This window comes from Melanaphis sacchari, unplaced genomic scaffold (assembly GCF_002803265.2).
Source record: "Melanaphis sacchari strain LSU unplaced genomic scaffold, SCAv2.0 Contig48_pilon_pilon, whole genome shotgun sequence".
Lineage (NCBI taxonomy): Eukaryota > Metazoa > Arthropoda > Insecta > Hemiptera > Aphididae > Melanaphis > Melanaphis sacchari.
Window position 1 is genome coordinate 81045 of NW_020271327.1, and position 18032 is coordinate 99076.

The window sequence follows — 18032 nt, forward strand, 5'->3', positions numbered from 1 at the left end:
TCCAAATTCAAACACTCCGTATTATCTACATTATATCGTGTACAATAAATAAACAATTCTTTTGTGAAATTCTACCCCAATCCTTCAGCTTGATATTTTACACCAATTCACTTGCTTTCCAATCATCGGTTTTGTATTTATTTACCTTAAAATCTCCACTGTGTACTGCAGAATGAAGCGGTACGTTTCCCTCGGCGTCGAAAAACGATATCATTTGATGTCTTGAATTGCCTCTACTCTCAGCCCATTGCAAAAGTACTTCCATCGTTCTGGACGCTGCATTCTTTGCTGCTTCATGAATTGGGTAATATCCATTGTGACACGGTTGTCTATTGTCAGCACCCAAGTCTCGCATCTATAATCATAAAATAACATACATTAAACTAATTAGAAAATGTAGCACCAGCAGAAAATAAGCGCCCTTTAAACTTGAACTTTTACATTAGGTAATAACTAATAATATTCATGATTATTCGATGAATAATTATTATCACCATTGTTATTTTATATAATCACATGCTATATATATATATATATACTTATTTGAACTATTTATTACAAATATATTACATTCTTATGTTAAGTAATATCTTATAAGTAATAAGATTACTAATTCTTAGTTTAGTCAAACAAAATGAACTACACGTTAACAAATATGAAATTTATGCATATTGCTATAGTTATAGTCATTTGTTAATTGAATTTGTTACTTTACGAATGTAAAACTAAATGAATATAAAACAATTAATTTGATGTATGACTGCGTGGTGTGAAAGATAACAAAAAAATAATTAGAATGTGATAAGGCTATGGACAGCTTGTTAATGAACTAAACAATAAAAAGTAAATAGATTTTGAAAAAATCTCGATGTTATAAAAATATTATATTAGTCAAAGATTTTGTTGCGTAAAGGACGCTCATAAATAGTATCTGAGACAAATATTATAGTCAAACCTTTATCGGACAAATATTGCACCGTTTCTTATAATATTTAGTATATTTCCACGTCAAGCACATTTTGAATATTGAACATAAGAAACTGAAACTAATCCCATAGGTTCACAAACTTATATTGGTGTTAATAAAATATGTTACAGTTAACAACATGTATGTATGTCTATATGTTTACCAACCACTACGAAATTTAAAATATAATGTATTGCTCACGCTAAGAAGTTACCTATATGACTTTCGATTCGGTATAGTATCTTCGTCAATGGAAAATTTTAATTTTGAATCTGCGAAACTTGTGACCTGAAATGTGTCTGATAAATAATTTGCGTTTAATGCACTACGGGATCAATAAGCATTTAATATTAATTAATCAATATCTATGAATGACAATATTACACATTTGTTTTTTTAACGCGGGTATTATTGTAAACTAATAAAAAAAATTCTTGTATGACATTTATGCATAATCTCATCTCACTCGTATATAATATCTATATCTTAAACTTTAATGATATAGCTACTACGGAAGCATTAAGTGGTTAGCTATTGACACTAATATAATATTTTAGTAAACATCTATTGTCATATTATTATTTATGATGGTCTGTAGTCTGTTCATTTTTAACATATTCTAATTAAAATATTTCGTTAAAACACAGATATATGATCGATAGAAATTTCATATTAATCAATATAGTCATGCATTCAAAGATAGGTGTTAATGTTATAATTTCCGAGATACAAAACTGTGATTAAATAAAACTTACAAGACAACATTATAATAGTAGCTACACGCTACACTACTATATTTTGTATTTTGGTCACAATATTGTCGAATGGAAAAACGAGTTACTCACCAATATACGTGCACATTCATCATTATCATGTATGGCAGCCAAATGAAGTGCTGTCCTACCATGTTTGCCACCTTGGCCGACTTCAATCCGATCTTTAAATTTGCACATTACTTGAAGAACGGCTACCCGGTTTAGTTCGACTGCCAAATGTAAAGCCGCTTGCTTTTTGTCATTTAGTGCACTCGGATCAGCACCGCTTTATAAACGTATGCATTACAATGTTTTAGAAAAATCAAAATAAGTCATATACAGTAGGTACAATTAGTTAGTGAATTCAAATATGGTATAATCTATATAAATCAACATAAGATACTGAACCATTCAAAATACCTATATCAGTATATTATATTGTTATTTTATCAGATTTGTTATTTATTAACTAAAGTGTAGTCGGTTAAAATTAGTTATAAACATAATTATGTCTACAATACATTTTTTAGTTTATATAAACGTATATCTATTATTTATAGTAGGTACCTATATATTATTTAAAACAAAAACAAAATACTCTTAGATAATATTTTTTATATGTTTATTAGATATATTTTAAAGAAAAGTTAGATGAATTTATTATTTAACATTAATGAATATTAAAAAATTAAAATCATACAAACATATGATAAATTTATAAAATATGACAGTCATTTGCAAACATATAGACATAAAGATTGTGAATTATATAAAATAGTATGAAAAATAATTTAAAAATAAACTATTGACAATAAATTACCAAACTGTAACTGATTTGATATATAATATAAGTAATTAGTCAATTATATGTACTCAAAAAATTATAAATATTCAAGTTCAAATACTTTTAATTAAAACTGGCATATAAAAGACATTTTTAAACTGCAAAAGTCTAGATGATATTCTTCGTTGCAATTCACGATTTAATTATTAGTTTAATGTACTATATAATTAAATTATAAAAATGTCAAGATACAATAAATAAATAAAGATTTTTAAATAGTAAATAATTTTAATATTTTAAAATTAAATTACCTAAAAATAAGTAGGTATATTGTAGATTTCCAACCATACTGTAATTAATGGTTAATATTACAATTAAAAAATTTATATTTTGTAAGATAAACATTTTAATTAAAATACGTAACAAATAAAACCAATACTTAAATTTAGAAAAGCTGAGAAATAATAATGAATATGTTATATGTACACTATAACTGCAATTTAGAATCTAATTTATAAGTTAAAAAGAATGATAATAATAATAATAACAACAATATAGCATACTGATCAGAAAAATTATAAATAGTTATTATCTGACTTTTAAAAACTAACATTATTAAAAACTTATATTAGACCATTATAGTTAGCTCAAGTTTTTTAAGAACAGTAAAAAAATAATATAACGAAATTGAAAATAAAAAAAATCAGAATCAGTTAAAAAGTTCACCATCATTATTCTCAATTAGGTGTACCTTTCATAATTGTAGTTGCACAAAAGTGTTTTATTTTAAAATTTATAAGATTCCTGAAATGCATCAATTTAAAAACATTGTTCCTAACATAAGCCGTTAACTTAATCCAATAATTATCCGTAATCTTAGTTTGTTTTCAAAAAAAAAAACATTTTAGACATGAAATAAACACAACTATTCAGTGACATGTAAGTTGTTTTTTTTATTCTAACAAAATAAAAAAATCACATAACCGAGAAAAAATTTTAATATTCTAAAAACAAATGTTGTATAGATACGCTTTTTATAAATGTAATTTAAATTACTAAGTGTCAACCTTTCTCAAATAAGTGTTTTGGTATGCAAGGAATAACTTTATATTAACGATACTCGCTATACAGCACATAATGACAAAATTGCATGTGTAATAATTAGTTAATAATCCTGAGTATAGAAAATCTGAGAAGACCTTGAGCTTACATAATATAATTTAATATAATATTTAAATTTTAAACCAAAAAAATATTATCGATAAATAAAAATAGTTTTTTTTAACATTGTACTTATTGCTGACAGTAGTGTGTAAATTTATCAAATAATTATAGTTTTCTTTCTTTCTTTTTTTCTTTTTTGTCAAAATAAATTAAATGAAAATATTTTTTTCTTAAGTTAATTCCGGTAATTTTTCCAAATAATTTATAGAACTTAGTTTAATTTAATTAAATCATTGATATTCACAATTTTGTTTAGCTGTATAACTTTGGAAATAAAGATCATCAAGCATGTTCTTTACTTTTTTATCAAATAGACATTCCGTCAAGAATACGTAATTATAAATATCTATAAATTTATAACTATTACTCAGAGCTAAAAATGTAAACAAAAAATTAAATTAATATCATTCTAATTATTATTCTTCAATCTATAAATATTTTATTCATAAATAAAATATTAGTTGTAAAATTTGAGTAAATAAGTATAATACGAATACAAATTCGTAAATATGATCGACTATATTTATTCCAAAAACAATGGTTATTGTATTCATAATTATTAATTTCATATTTATATATGTAAATTGTTGACGAAATTGCTTTTATTTGTAACAAACATCTGTATTTGTTAGTACAGTGATAATATTCTTATGTACTAAAACATTTTCTTTGATTTTGTGATTAATGTAGTTGTTCTCTTAAGTAAGTATAGTATAGGTATCTCTTACAATTCATTAATTTACGCCTCACATAGAAAATATCTTGTGGTTATTTATCAAATCAAGATTTTCAATCAACAGTTTATGATAATAATTAATTTAAATACATGTTAAATAACTATAGCATTGTACGGCTACAATTTCACATTATTTCCAGCACGTCTTAAGAATTTAAACATACAACTATTGACAAATATCCATTTGTTTAACTATGTACCTAACTCGTTTTAATTTTAATGATAAAACGATAGAGAATCAGAAAGCTCCATAAATTCTATAATATTTAATTATATTGTATAAATCATGTATATGTACAATGTACATATTGTACATTGATTTTTATTGAAAGCAAATATTTTTTTTTTTTTTTTTTTATTAGCTATTAGTTGAAAACTATGATAGCTCGACAATTACAATTGTACAGGTACAAAATTAAACATTACAATTATATGATATATAATAAAATTTTACAGTAATAATATGAATTGAAGACCTATAGGTACAGTAATTACATTTACATACTTAAATTATGTATAGGCAATTTATAAATTATTCTACGAATAAATTGTTCATTTTTAATACAGATTCCACAATTAAAAATATTATATTTACTATTTATAATTTAAAAATATTACTTACTTTTGAAATAAATATTCCACTGCGTCCAGAGAATTGTGTTCAATTGCTATGTGCAATGGAGTGTTTCCAAAAGAATCTTTTAAATTCAAATCTAACAAAAAAATGTAATATTAATTAACATGTTTCAAATTTATTAATACTCTGTCAATAAATTTAAAACGCAAATGTATTGCTTAGAATAATCAATAATCAGTTACAAGTCACTATTTAATGGAGAAAACTTTTTGACAATGAAATAAGAAGACAATTTCATAAAATATCAAAACAAAAAAATAAAAATGACAAAAAAATAGTATTATATTTTTATATTGTATGATGGTTGTGTCATCTGAATAAAAATAACTATCTAGACTATTACTAGGATATACGTAGAAATATCTGGTTGACACTGAATATATGAAAAATACACAAACATTTTTGGATAAATATAATATTTCACTGACATTCGATTGAAATGGGTAAATTTACATCATTTTTATAGAATTATTACGACCAAAATCTAAAACAAAGCTAGCATATGATTTTGGTTTCTATTATAAGTATTTTATTACTCTTATACGTACAGATATTTCGATGCAAAGCAGTTTAATTGCATAAAATTAAATATTAAATAAAAAATAATATATCATACTCTCAAAATAGATATTAATAATTTATCGTGATTAATTTTCGTAATTAGGCAAAATAATATACCTACCAATATCCATATTTATACATATTCCTTAATTTTAAAATAACATAAGACGATTCCAATAGCTCAATTTAATTATTTTTTTATTTAATTTTTTGTTATATATTTTCTATTAAATAAAATGCATGATAAATAAATTATTATATTTACTGACTAAATCAATGATATGAAATTTTAAATTCATTAAAATACCTAACGTATTTACAGACATTTAAATATTTAAATCGATTTTTAAAGAATAAATAATTTTTTTATATTTTTACTTGCAATTTAGTATTATATAATATTATTGATGAAAAAGAACTGTACATAAAAAAATATAGATCAAATCATATTAATAAATTATAGTAAAAATAAAATGTAACGGATGATTGAACGAATTCAACATTGAAAAGGTTGGAAGAATCATATTTGGTTGAAAAAATATCTTATGCGGGGATAAAAAAAATCGATTTTGAAGTTACAGCAATTCGTTCTCAAATAAAAAATATGAAAAAGACCTATAAAAAGTAAAGCAATAATTTATTGTACAAGTTCTCGGTAGAAGTTGATATTAAATTTATTTTATAAATAAAAAGCCACAGATAATTAATGTTATTTAAATTATAAATCATAATTTATAACTATTCAGTTTTTAGTATAAGTAAATATTAATTTAAATACCTTAAACTTCCACGGAGACACAGACTATTTAAACTAATTTATACAACTTTAAACAGCTTTCTATTGATCTTTGAATCGTGTTTATCTGTTTAGTCTAGCCAACAAAGTTTTTGAATAAATTTAGAGATAACAAAACAATAAAAATAATGTCTATCTATCTTACTGACATGAAACTACTAGTATATTTTACATTTTTAGTTCGTCTTAAAAAAATTAATAATTTCAACAAGGATCTTAAAAAATCACTAAAACCGTAACATGATAATAATTAATTATTAACTATATTTAATTTTTTATACTCTATTTCATAATAATTTATCTGTCTGTCAAATACGTAAAGAATCAAATTTATCTATTGCAAAACAAAAATTGTGAAAATTATTATGACAGAGTCATCAATTCATACTAGTCAATTAACCTATTACATCAAATTAAAATACGAAAATATTATTATTTATAAAAAAATAAAACAGTTTTATACTTAAAATGCACGAATACAATTATATAGTATATTATATTATCAATTTATTATCATGTTTTATACATTATCATATTCTATTGATTACGATTTAAGATAAACTTATATGACGTACAGCATTCTCTTACAAAAAAATAAATAAATATTTTGTATCAGTATAATATTTACCTCCGCCGTGATTACGAATAAATTGTAATATATTTAATTTATTTCTAGCAGCTGCTTGATGTACGGCTGCTCGACCTTTTGAATCTCTCATATCAAGACGAGCTGGTTCTGCTATAAAAAGACGATTGAAATCATCTAAATTACCACTTTCGGCAGCCTGAAAACATATTTTTAATATTTTAATTATTATTCACTTAGATAATTATTCTAATAATATTCATTACAATTATATTACCGCAAAATAAAAACGTAAAACGTATTTAATTATAATACTCCAATAACTATTTCTGCACTTTTACACAGAACCAATAGTACGTATTGTACAACTATGTAACAAACATGAACTACTTAATTAAAATAATTCCATACGTATTAACAATGTATTTTGTCTATCAAAAGCACAATTTAATGAAATTCCCTATTTTTATAAATTTAGTAACTTGAATTTAGAGTAAACTTAAATAATATATTCCTGATTTCTTCACATACTACACCAACACGTGGAATGTAATTTTAAAATTTAATAAAAATTGAATTTCTAACTTATTGAAACATATTTACTTAAAAAATAAAAAGTTGAATATAGGTATTAGTTATCCGGCGATCAATTTTTTTTATATGTCTATAATAAATATTGCACTGTAAAAAGAACTAAAAAAATGCAATATTATATAATATTAAAAAAATAATATACATAACAAAATATAATATTTTATACAATTTATACTAATCAATGTTAGTATACATACAAAATAATAGTCAACTTATGAGTTTATACGTATAATGTTAAAGGTAAGAACAAAAATAAATTCTTGCTTGACAGATAAAGAAAACTACCCACTGTTGAAATTGCTGAAAATTAAGTTCTAAACTCGCCTCTCTGTTGTAAATCCTCAAGACTTTAAATTAATATTAATTACATAGTATAAGGTCACTATAGTCATTCTACTACTTAAATATTTTATAGAAAAACATTTCTACAGTGTCATGCAAACATATAGTTTTATTGCGTAATTTTATACTTAATGATTCTAGATTAGAAACATTATTTAAGCTTCATAGTAGTAAAATTTAGTTTTTTTAATTTTTTATCAATACTACAAACAGAATTTATATATATATATATATAAAAAAAAAATAGAAATTTAATTAATTAATTAAACAAATTAGTGTCCAAAATATTATTAATACAATCTTTGATACATTTCAAAATTTGATCTGAAATTAAATATTAAAAATAAAAAACAACTTGTAAGTTAAATAACGTAAATATAATAATATAAGGTAAAAAAAAGACGAAATTGCAAATCAAAAATTTATTGAACAAATCAAAGCTTATAATTGTTAAATATTTATTAATTACAATAATATTATTTATTTACATCATATGAATAATAAATAGATAAATCTATTAAATATTTTTACAGATAACATTTATAACAGTACTTATTAGTTGTATTATTTTTAATATTCATTGCATTAAAAAAGAATTATTTTTAATAGCTATTCATTCACAGTATGAATTTCTAAAAGTACACTATGTTCTAATTACATTGTTTTAATTATAGTACGGAATTCAAAAATAACATTTCATTTATTATATTCCATTATAAAAACTTGTTTTTAAATCAAATAAAAATTAACTATAATGCATATGTCAGGTTAAGTTAACCAATAAATGTTAAAGAACTCATAATCTAAAATAAAATATTTTAATTATAATATATTTTTTAGTGTTTATTTTTAAGGAACTTTGAATTGCATACAAATTGAATCAATAAGAATATATTGATTCAAATTATTTTGATCATAACACCCAATGGTTTATGATTTCTTTTTCTAGTTTTATGCAATATTCAAAAATATCTTATAGAGTACAAATGAATAAATTTTAATTTGTTTTAAAATAAACTAAAAAAAATAAAATAGTATTTTATCGAAAGACATTTTACGTAGGTACTTATCCAGCATCGCAACGGTAACATTATCAAATACTTTACATATTATGTTTCGTTCTGTTTATTCATAAACGCTTGACAAATTTAACAACGTTTACTTTCGTGATTTTATTTATTTTGGTTTTTTTCTTTCCAAAAAAATAGTTACTGAATATACTAAAACTTTGAAAACTTCGAAAACATATATTTACAAATTCAAATGAATGGTATAATTTATCTTTACGCATATCTAAAAATACATTGTAGTTAGGTCTATTTAAATTACTAAAAATTCATACCTGTATGAAAACTTCATAATTTAAACCTACTACTATATACAAGTTATTTGAACTCGGACTTCAATTAAATTTTTTTTTATTTTATGACAATTTTCAATTAAAAATTCATTTAATTATGACTAATTAATTCATAATTTCACAATATAGATTATATAGGATTATAGGTATATTTATATACCTATAATCAAAATAATAAAGCTTAATATAAATCAATAAAATTAGTGTAATTATGTTAGTACCATTTATAAGTTTATAGGTAGTATCTCGATCTAGTATCTCATTATACTATTATTCATCATTTATAATGCTAAATAATTATTTCAAAAATAATATTAGATAAAAACAATAATTTTTGTAAAAAAAAATTAATCATACATTTTAATTAAAACTTTAAAAATATTAACACAAATATTTCAAGAACTCTATGCATATTTGATAATTTATATTAATGCTTTGATAACAATAATCATAAATTATTATTCCCATTTATTTGAAAATGTTATTCCTCATTAATGATGTAAATTTTATTATTCGTTTAAAAAGTTCGATGAAGCATCCTAGATGATATAATTAAAAAATGTATAATAATAATATAACTTTAACTCTTATATAATATCTATATAAAAATATCCACAAAATATATCCGTAAATAATAATATATGTTAGCTCGGATATCTTATGAGGGGTGATTTGGTGGATATCTCGGTAGTAACATCGCTTCTCAAATCCAAAATAAGGTTGTTATAATGTCACACGGATCACAACTTAGTATACAAGACTAATGGAATAAATGTGGTATAGGTACGCTTTATTTCATCAATAAATCGTGTTTATAAAAAAACCTATTGGAATCAATATAAAAAAAACTTTAGCATAGATAGAAAAATTGAAAAATAATCAAACACCTATTCAACAATCGCAAATCGTAACAGATACCTAATAATAAATTAAAATACTATATTTTTCTATAATTAATCACTGTGAAATTTTTCAATAATAAATAACACATACAAAATCAATCGATTTTATATAAGTACTCAAAAAAAAATATACAAAATTTACATAATAATTCAAATGTAATTTTATGAACAGGTTATTGTATCATACATTGTCTTATTAAAATTCAATATGCATTTTATATATAAATACATCTTGTAGCCAAATGTAAAAACTATGTGAGTAAAATAAGAAAGATTTTTTATAGTTTTTAATAAACCAAAACTAAAAAAATAAGTTTAACTAGGTATTAATAAACTTTATATATTTAGGATTAATATATTTTTTTTATTAAGGCTTTATCTCAATAAAAAGATTTATATAAATAGTGTTATGACTTATGACTTTGTAAAATTTAATATTGCATCTGAATATTGTACAAAAAGAGGAAGAGAAATACTTTTCTAATTTTATGTCTAAGTCGTATCACAATAAATTATTTATACAACTTAAATTCAAATTAATTCAATCAATACTTTTTATTTAGTTTTTAAGGAGTCATTTGGTATACGGAACAATTTCAGTGGTCACGTTCACTTTTAAGTTGTGCATCAATGGATTAAATAGCAATTAACAATTTACCTATATACATATTAACAATATCAAACAACGTAAATATAAGTTGTTATAAGAGTTTTAAAATTTATAATTAAAAGTAAAACATCTTTAATTTACCACTCTTAAATTATTTTAAAATGTATAAAACACTAGCATAAAAATTATGATGTACAATGAAGCCTCATTTTATTTTTCAAAGTATTAATAATGATATTAATTATATTTACCTTACAGCTCTTTTAAAATTAATATAATAAATACACAAATGTTAGGAGATATTCAACATTTTTCATATGGTTTCTTAAATGTTAAATTGTAAAATATTAATTGTACATAAAATAAAATAAGTAATAAATTATAATATAGAAAATTTTTAAATATCTTATACTTCAGAGTTCAAATTGCCAATAGGCTTTTTTTTTACACCGTTTCTTTCATTCCTGGAGGGGTTGTTCTAAGTTAATATATACAATCGATGAATAAATATATAATGTCAGAAAAAGTATAGCTGCACAGATATTATACATAATTTATATTATAAGTATAAAAACCTCATATTCTTATTTTATACTTTGTAAAACACAAACAAAATTTTAACTCAAAAAATACTTATAATAATACGAGACATTTAAAAAAATAATTCAAAATTTTAAACCAATATTCATTATATCATAAAAAATAAATAATAATTTCAACTTTTTCGTGTTTAGTATATAATTCTCTTTATTTTGTACCTACTCGTGTAATTGTATACTTAAAAGTTTTCACCACATTAAAAGGACGTCCAAATCCAATTTTAAGGAGTTTTGAATAGACAATTTTAATTCAGTCAAATGAACAAATTCAAATTTGTATTATAAATAGTAAAAAATTTCATCTGAAACATTAACATTTTTTCCACAATTTTTCTTAGTAATTATATATCGGTTTATATTACAATAAACATTTCAAAAATTACAACATTTTTACAAACTAATTTTAATATCAACTAGCTGCTACTGTCAGAAAATTAAAAATAATTTTCCAGTGCAATCATATTCCAGAATATGATCAATAAATATATTTTTTTATTTTCTTATAATACAAATTCAGTTATTTTATTATAAATATTATGTATAGGTTATTTTAATAATATTTAAAGATTAATGATTTAAAATTAAATGTGTTAATATACCAAAAGCTCTTACACAAAGCGTTAGATAGTTAATACTCAATTAAAAGAGACACTTTATGAGTATTAAATTTTAATCAATATTTCTGTTGATACTTAAAGATTGATTAATAAAATAAAAAGAAACTTAAACACTAATAAATTAGAAACTAAAATAATTTCGGGATTTTATACAGTATAGTATGAATTAAATTTGTTTCTTATTCTTACCTTAATAAAGTCTTCTGAAGATAATTTCTGAATTGCTTGGCAACCATAGAATACTTTATGCCAATGCCTTATGGCCTCCAAAGGTGATGAAGACATCTTATCAATACAGATGTTGTACAGTTTTATGAAAAAAGCCAACACTGATCCAAAAATTACACGAGTATAACACATAAAATGAGGAGAGGAACTTTTAACCAAATGAACCAATATCCGATTAGCAAAGAGATCGTAATTATATTATAATATATTGATATTAATAGATAATTTAATTTTAAACAATATAAACATTTATTTCTGTTTCGAAATAATTCATTAACAATTTATAATTTAAAACAAATTTGTTCGAGAACTAATAATAAAAATTATACATAGTTTTAAAAATATATTTGTTCGTTATTTATAGTTTATTATTATTATTTTAAACGTAATATGATAACATTTATCAAAATAATATTTGTCTACAGTTAATAAAAAAAAAATAAGTAAACTTACGATTGAAAAATTGTAAATTTAAGTATCACATAAACTACCTGGAGAATAAAATTTAAAACGTTTCAAATCAATTTCAATTTTCCCGTCGGTATTTTTAAATGGATAATATTTTAATCAAACGTAAATTATGTAAGACTGTACTAGTATGGATGCATGTAAGGACTGAAACGTCGAACATGAAAAAGGGTGGTATAATATACGCCACGGTTGCTGTAACGACCTCTAGATGTGAATGTATGATTAAAGGTTTAAAAATATTCTTGTTGAATCTAGGTAAAATAATAATTAAAATAAAATAACATTAATTTAAATCCATGTATATCATATTATTAATATTAAATAATCTTTACTAAGTAGTGTTACTGCAGGACGTTCCCTTCTATCACTTCACAATGTTTGAAACCCACGCTAAATTTACCTATTTTTTTACTTTTAATATTATAAATTCTCGTGTTTATTAATTCACATATATTAAATAAAACCAAACAACATTTTATAATTTTACATATCAATTTTACTACTATACAACATTTTGTTACGATAAAATATTGTTAAGCTTAACTGTGTTGTGTTACTTACGTGTGCTCAAACACTATTGGAATTGTACTGAACCTAATTCGTGTTCATTCCTTATTACTTGATAATAGAATAAAAATATTCGGTAAATTTAATTATGGTTTGTATCTATAAATGATACATTACTAAAAAAAATTGATTAGATTTCCACAAAAATACAAAAACTGTATAATGTTTAATTTTATTAATAAATGCCATTAACTTGATTATACTAATCCATTATTTGTTCTGTTAAATTTTCTATGAATCTATAATATTTTTTTTTTAATATAAGGTTCATCGTAAGAATTTAAATTTAACAAATCAAAAAAATAATTATTATTAAATTATTTAAAAAATACAGGCAAGAGACAAATAATAAAAAGGAATAATCATGGTATATACCTTAAAAACCAAATTCAATCGTTAACAGTTAATCACAGTACTACATCGACTAATACATAAAAAAAGTGTTTTAACTACTATAAAATAACATTTTTTCTGTAGTTATAATTTAAAAGATTTGTTTTACTGTACATTTGTACCAAAAAAACCTATATATAGTATATACTAATACAAAATTTAAAAAAATAATTTATTTACTCTTAGAAATGAAAACTTAAAAATATATTTTATAGATAAAATTAAATATGCAATATGCAATTTTATATAAATAAATTAAAATAATTTGATTGGTATACCTACACCTAACTAAGTATATTTTTATGATTTCCGTTGTATTAAATTTTATTTTTTTAACAAATACTATGGCAATTTATCTCTTTATTAATTTATAATTTATAATAAAGATATTTGTTTTATAAATGTTCAAACACATAATTTTCAAGTTTTAACATATTAAAAACTAAATGTACGATATTCTAATATTATTAGACGAAACACAAAACGATTTATTTATTTTTAAGTTTTTTGTGGTGTTTTAAAAACTGAAGAAACTAATAATATTAATTTGATTGCTTGATACATAATGAGTTTTTACTTCGAGTTGATCAGGTAAAAATTTAGGATTTACATTGGTACCATCTTTATCTTTTAGTAATCATGTTGAGCTCATTACTTGCAAAGTAGGTACTTCGTATTTTGAGTTTTATTCGTCATAATACGATGGACTTTGATCAAGTAAATTGCCTCTCGACTTTATACACATCATTAGTAAGGTAAATTTTAGAATCCTAATCTGTTATTATGGTCTTTTTATACTCAAAAAAACATTCAAAGAATTGAAAAGATTCAAAAACATTTTCTTTCATTCAATTTTAATGCTTTAAAAATTCTCACCCTCCTCATAATTACACATCAATATTGGGATTTTTGAACTTATCTAACTTTAAAATCACAAGGTAAAATGTTAGCTGTGAGATTTATCAATTATTTAGTTCTAGATAAAATAGAAACTAGCTGTGTCTCAATAGGGTTGCCTTTCATGTACCCAGGATTAGATCTCGTAACAAACAGGTTTTCGAAATCAAAAATCGTAAAACAAACTATTTATGTAACAACCCTGTCTTATTAACTTAGACATTAGTCTTCTAGATGTTTAGTCCGAGTGAAGTGTAAATTTAATTTTTGACTCAGGCCATCACACAACGTTTAGCTTTTAATTTGAAAATATATATATATTACTATTTATTGTATGTCTTTTAACACTTTTAAATTGTTACTTAAACAAACTAATTAATATCTTTAATATTTACTAATACTTATGTATTTTCTTTGTAACTACCATTAGACATAGAAATAAATAAATAAAATAAAGATGCATGCTTCTATAACACATACATTTTGTATACATTACATACATTTTAAAACAAAAATTTTTCATAAGTTTTTATAGATTTATTTAAATATAATTTAAATTTTTATTATAAGATCTTAAACTTAATTAAGTTCATATTAAATAAATTTCAAGCAACCATATATGCTTATAAATACTTTTTATGATCGCTATAATTTAAAAAAACTCAGTTTGTCCCAATAAGGTCCTTAAGTACATATTATAGCTACAAGTTATGGTAAATCAAAACTCAAGATTGTTTTTAAATATAATGATTATTTGAATACCTATAATCAAGCCGTATAGTTTTTCATACTATTTTTAAGCAATATGCTAACATGAGTACACTCCAATTCTCTATCCCCAATATTTATATCATCTAAAATAAAATAAACTTCAGAAGTATTAACATTTCAAATATGTTCATCGTTTTAATAGAAAAAAAACATCAAAACATACTTGAGTAAATAATATTTAATGGTATGTAAAGATAAAACAAAATCAATACAACATGCGTCAATGTAGCACTCCCTTGAATCAATTTTTTTATTTTATTTAAAACTTATTCTTGTTGGAGTTTTAAAATTAAGATTTAATTTTACAAACGTATGAAAAATTTAAAATAACTAACATTTCTATTTAAGCTACACAGTTAAAATGTTTACTAATTTTAGGTAATTTTTAAGTAGCTATTTACGTATAAATTTATCATAGAACAATTTAAGAAATATTATTTTGGGTATTTAATATGTTAAAAGATCCGTCGCAATAATTTAAAAATTAGAAATTTAAATTAAACATAGGTACATTCAAAATAAATAAAAATAATTACAATTCTTTTATAATTTTCTAATATATTATTTTCTATTAAAATTATTTACATAATTAGATAACACTAAAATTTTTCTCAAAGGGATCAGTTAATAAAAAAATAAATATAAAAACTATTTACTAATATTTAGATGTTCAATTTACCCCGATTTTCATTAATTTAAATCGTTTAAAAAAGTTCAATTATAATATTATCTATCTGTTATAAATGTATATAAGAAATTATAAAATTAATAAACTTCGATAAATATAATCTATAAAATATGAATCATTTATTATACTTTATACATATTAACTTTTTACTTACACTTCATTATTTGGCAGGAACACATGACTTAACGAACACCATTTGTACAAATAAACAGTTGGAGTTGAATATTGTATTTTTATGTAATATTATGTACACAATATCAACACTTATTAGATTTCTTAAATATCTATAAGCTATGTACCTTATGATTCTTAATTAAATATTTTATTATAATTTGATGAAAAACATTAATTAAGTTACATAACAATAAAAATGCACGCGGAAAATAACGTGTCACAATATGTTTTTTAAATTATGACTACAAGACCCAAAACGTAGTAATAGTATACATTTAAAACAATAAATAAATCAATAAACCTCCAATTTTAAAATAAATGTAAATACGTTGTGGTGTTATTATGCCTATTACATTAAATGAAAATTAATACGTTTTGTAAGAAACGTTATTATAACCTCTGTAAGCAATAATTAATATAAAGGGAAGATATAGTACCTACATCATTATACACCACTACAATATAAAAATTATAAATTACCACTTAACTACCTAAGTTCTTAATATATTTACGTATATGGTAAACATATAATTTTATACTCCAAAGATACTCAGTTTAAATCTGAACTTAATCGTACACGAATGATAATTAATTACAACAGGTACTAAATACAAAAGTAAAATTGTATACATAAATCCAAAACAACTCACTAACATAAAAATCTTATGTAAATAAACAACATGTCTATTATATGTAATAAATAATATCGAAATCTGAAAGAATTATTACTTATCATTGCTGAAAATATTAAAACAAATATTTGTCCTAACATAATACCACATAAGTGTTCAGTATAATGTATAGTAGGTAGGTACTATAATTTCAATATTAAAAGCAATTCTACACAAATAGACATCAAAAAAATTATTCCAATGCTAAAAATATCAAAGATTTCCTTGGCTTAAGTATAATTAAAAAACTGAGAAAATAAATAAATATCTCCGTCTATTCATTCTCAGTATATAATGTTACAAAGCTTTTTCAAATAAAAAAACATCAATTTAATTTGTTTTATTTTAAGACTAACTATTTGAATATATATATATTTAATAATAAAATTAAAATGTACCAAAAAAATAATAAACATTTTAAACAAGAAAATAAATGCATATATACCAGATACCTATATTATTTATACATAAGTATTTTTAATTAAGCACTCAACTATTTTACTCGGTATTAACTTCAATTTTATATTTTATCTCGCATTAATATAACATATTCAATTATAATTTTTTTTTCTATCCAAACGTTCAACATTTAATATACAAATAAAAATGTCAATCGTATTAAAAAAAACTATATTAGTTTTAATTATATATTAAATATAAAACTTCTTATCATGTAAACATAACACTTAATAATACTACACCATTAAAGTTCCGTACAATTTTAACGTAGATGCATATTATTAAGCATTTTATTTTATTTTATTATAATTAATAATTACAAGTATAATATAATACTTACTCTCAAAATTCTGTAAGGGCTATCTGTCAACAAACATACGTCCCCATCAACAGTAGAACTTTGACGAAAAATTAAGGGTGTAAGGCTAAGTTTTTCACTTGACGACAACATCCGGCCTGTACCACCAACTTTACTCCCGTGTATTCTTCTCATTTGAATCAACTGCCACAAACGATGTTTCTACAAAAAAATACAGCTTAAAAATAATACTAATCATACATGAAAGATATAACAACCAATCCATATCGTGACATAAGCTTATTATAAAACAGCTCTATAATACCTAAGTTAAAGTTTTAACCC

General features: G+C 22.1%; 1 protein-coding gene across 3 annotated transcripts in view; it reads right to left on the reverse strand.

Annotated features, from left to right (window-relative positions):
- The window catches only part of LOC112598560 (transient receptor potential cation channel subfamily A member 1), a 36532-nt gene that overhangs the window by 8261 nt on the left and 10239 nt on the right, over nucleotides 1-18032 (reverse strand). Inside the window, exons 3-9 of one of the 3 annotated variants that reach the window (XM_025345076.1) lie at nucleotides 17730-17909; nucleotides 7089-7245; nucleotides 5089-5179; nucleotides 1813-2008; nucleotides 1182-1255; nucleotides 956-1046; nucleotides 146-355 (exon numbers count right to left, since the gene is read on the reverse strand). In XM_025345076.1, the coding sequence (XP_025200861.1) occupies nucleotides 146-355; nucleotides 956-1046; nucleotides 1182-1255; nucleotides 1813-2008; nucleotides 5089-5179; nucleotides 7089-7245; nucleotides 17730-17909 (999 nt within the window). Of the gene's footprint in view, nucleotides 1-145; nucleotides 356-955; nucleotides 1047-1181; nucleotides 1256-1812; nucleotides 2009-5088; nucleotides 5180-7088; nucleotides 7246-12259; nucleotides 12477-17729; nucleotides 17910-18032 lie in introns of those variants that run through there. The other 2 variants (XM_025345077.1, XM_025345078.1) reach the window with 2 other exon arrangements.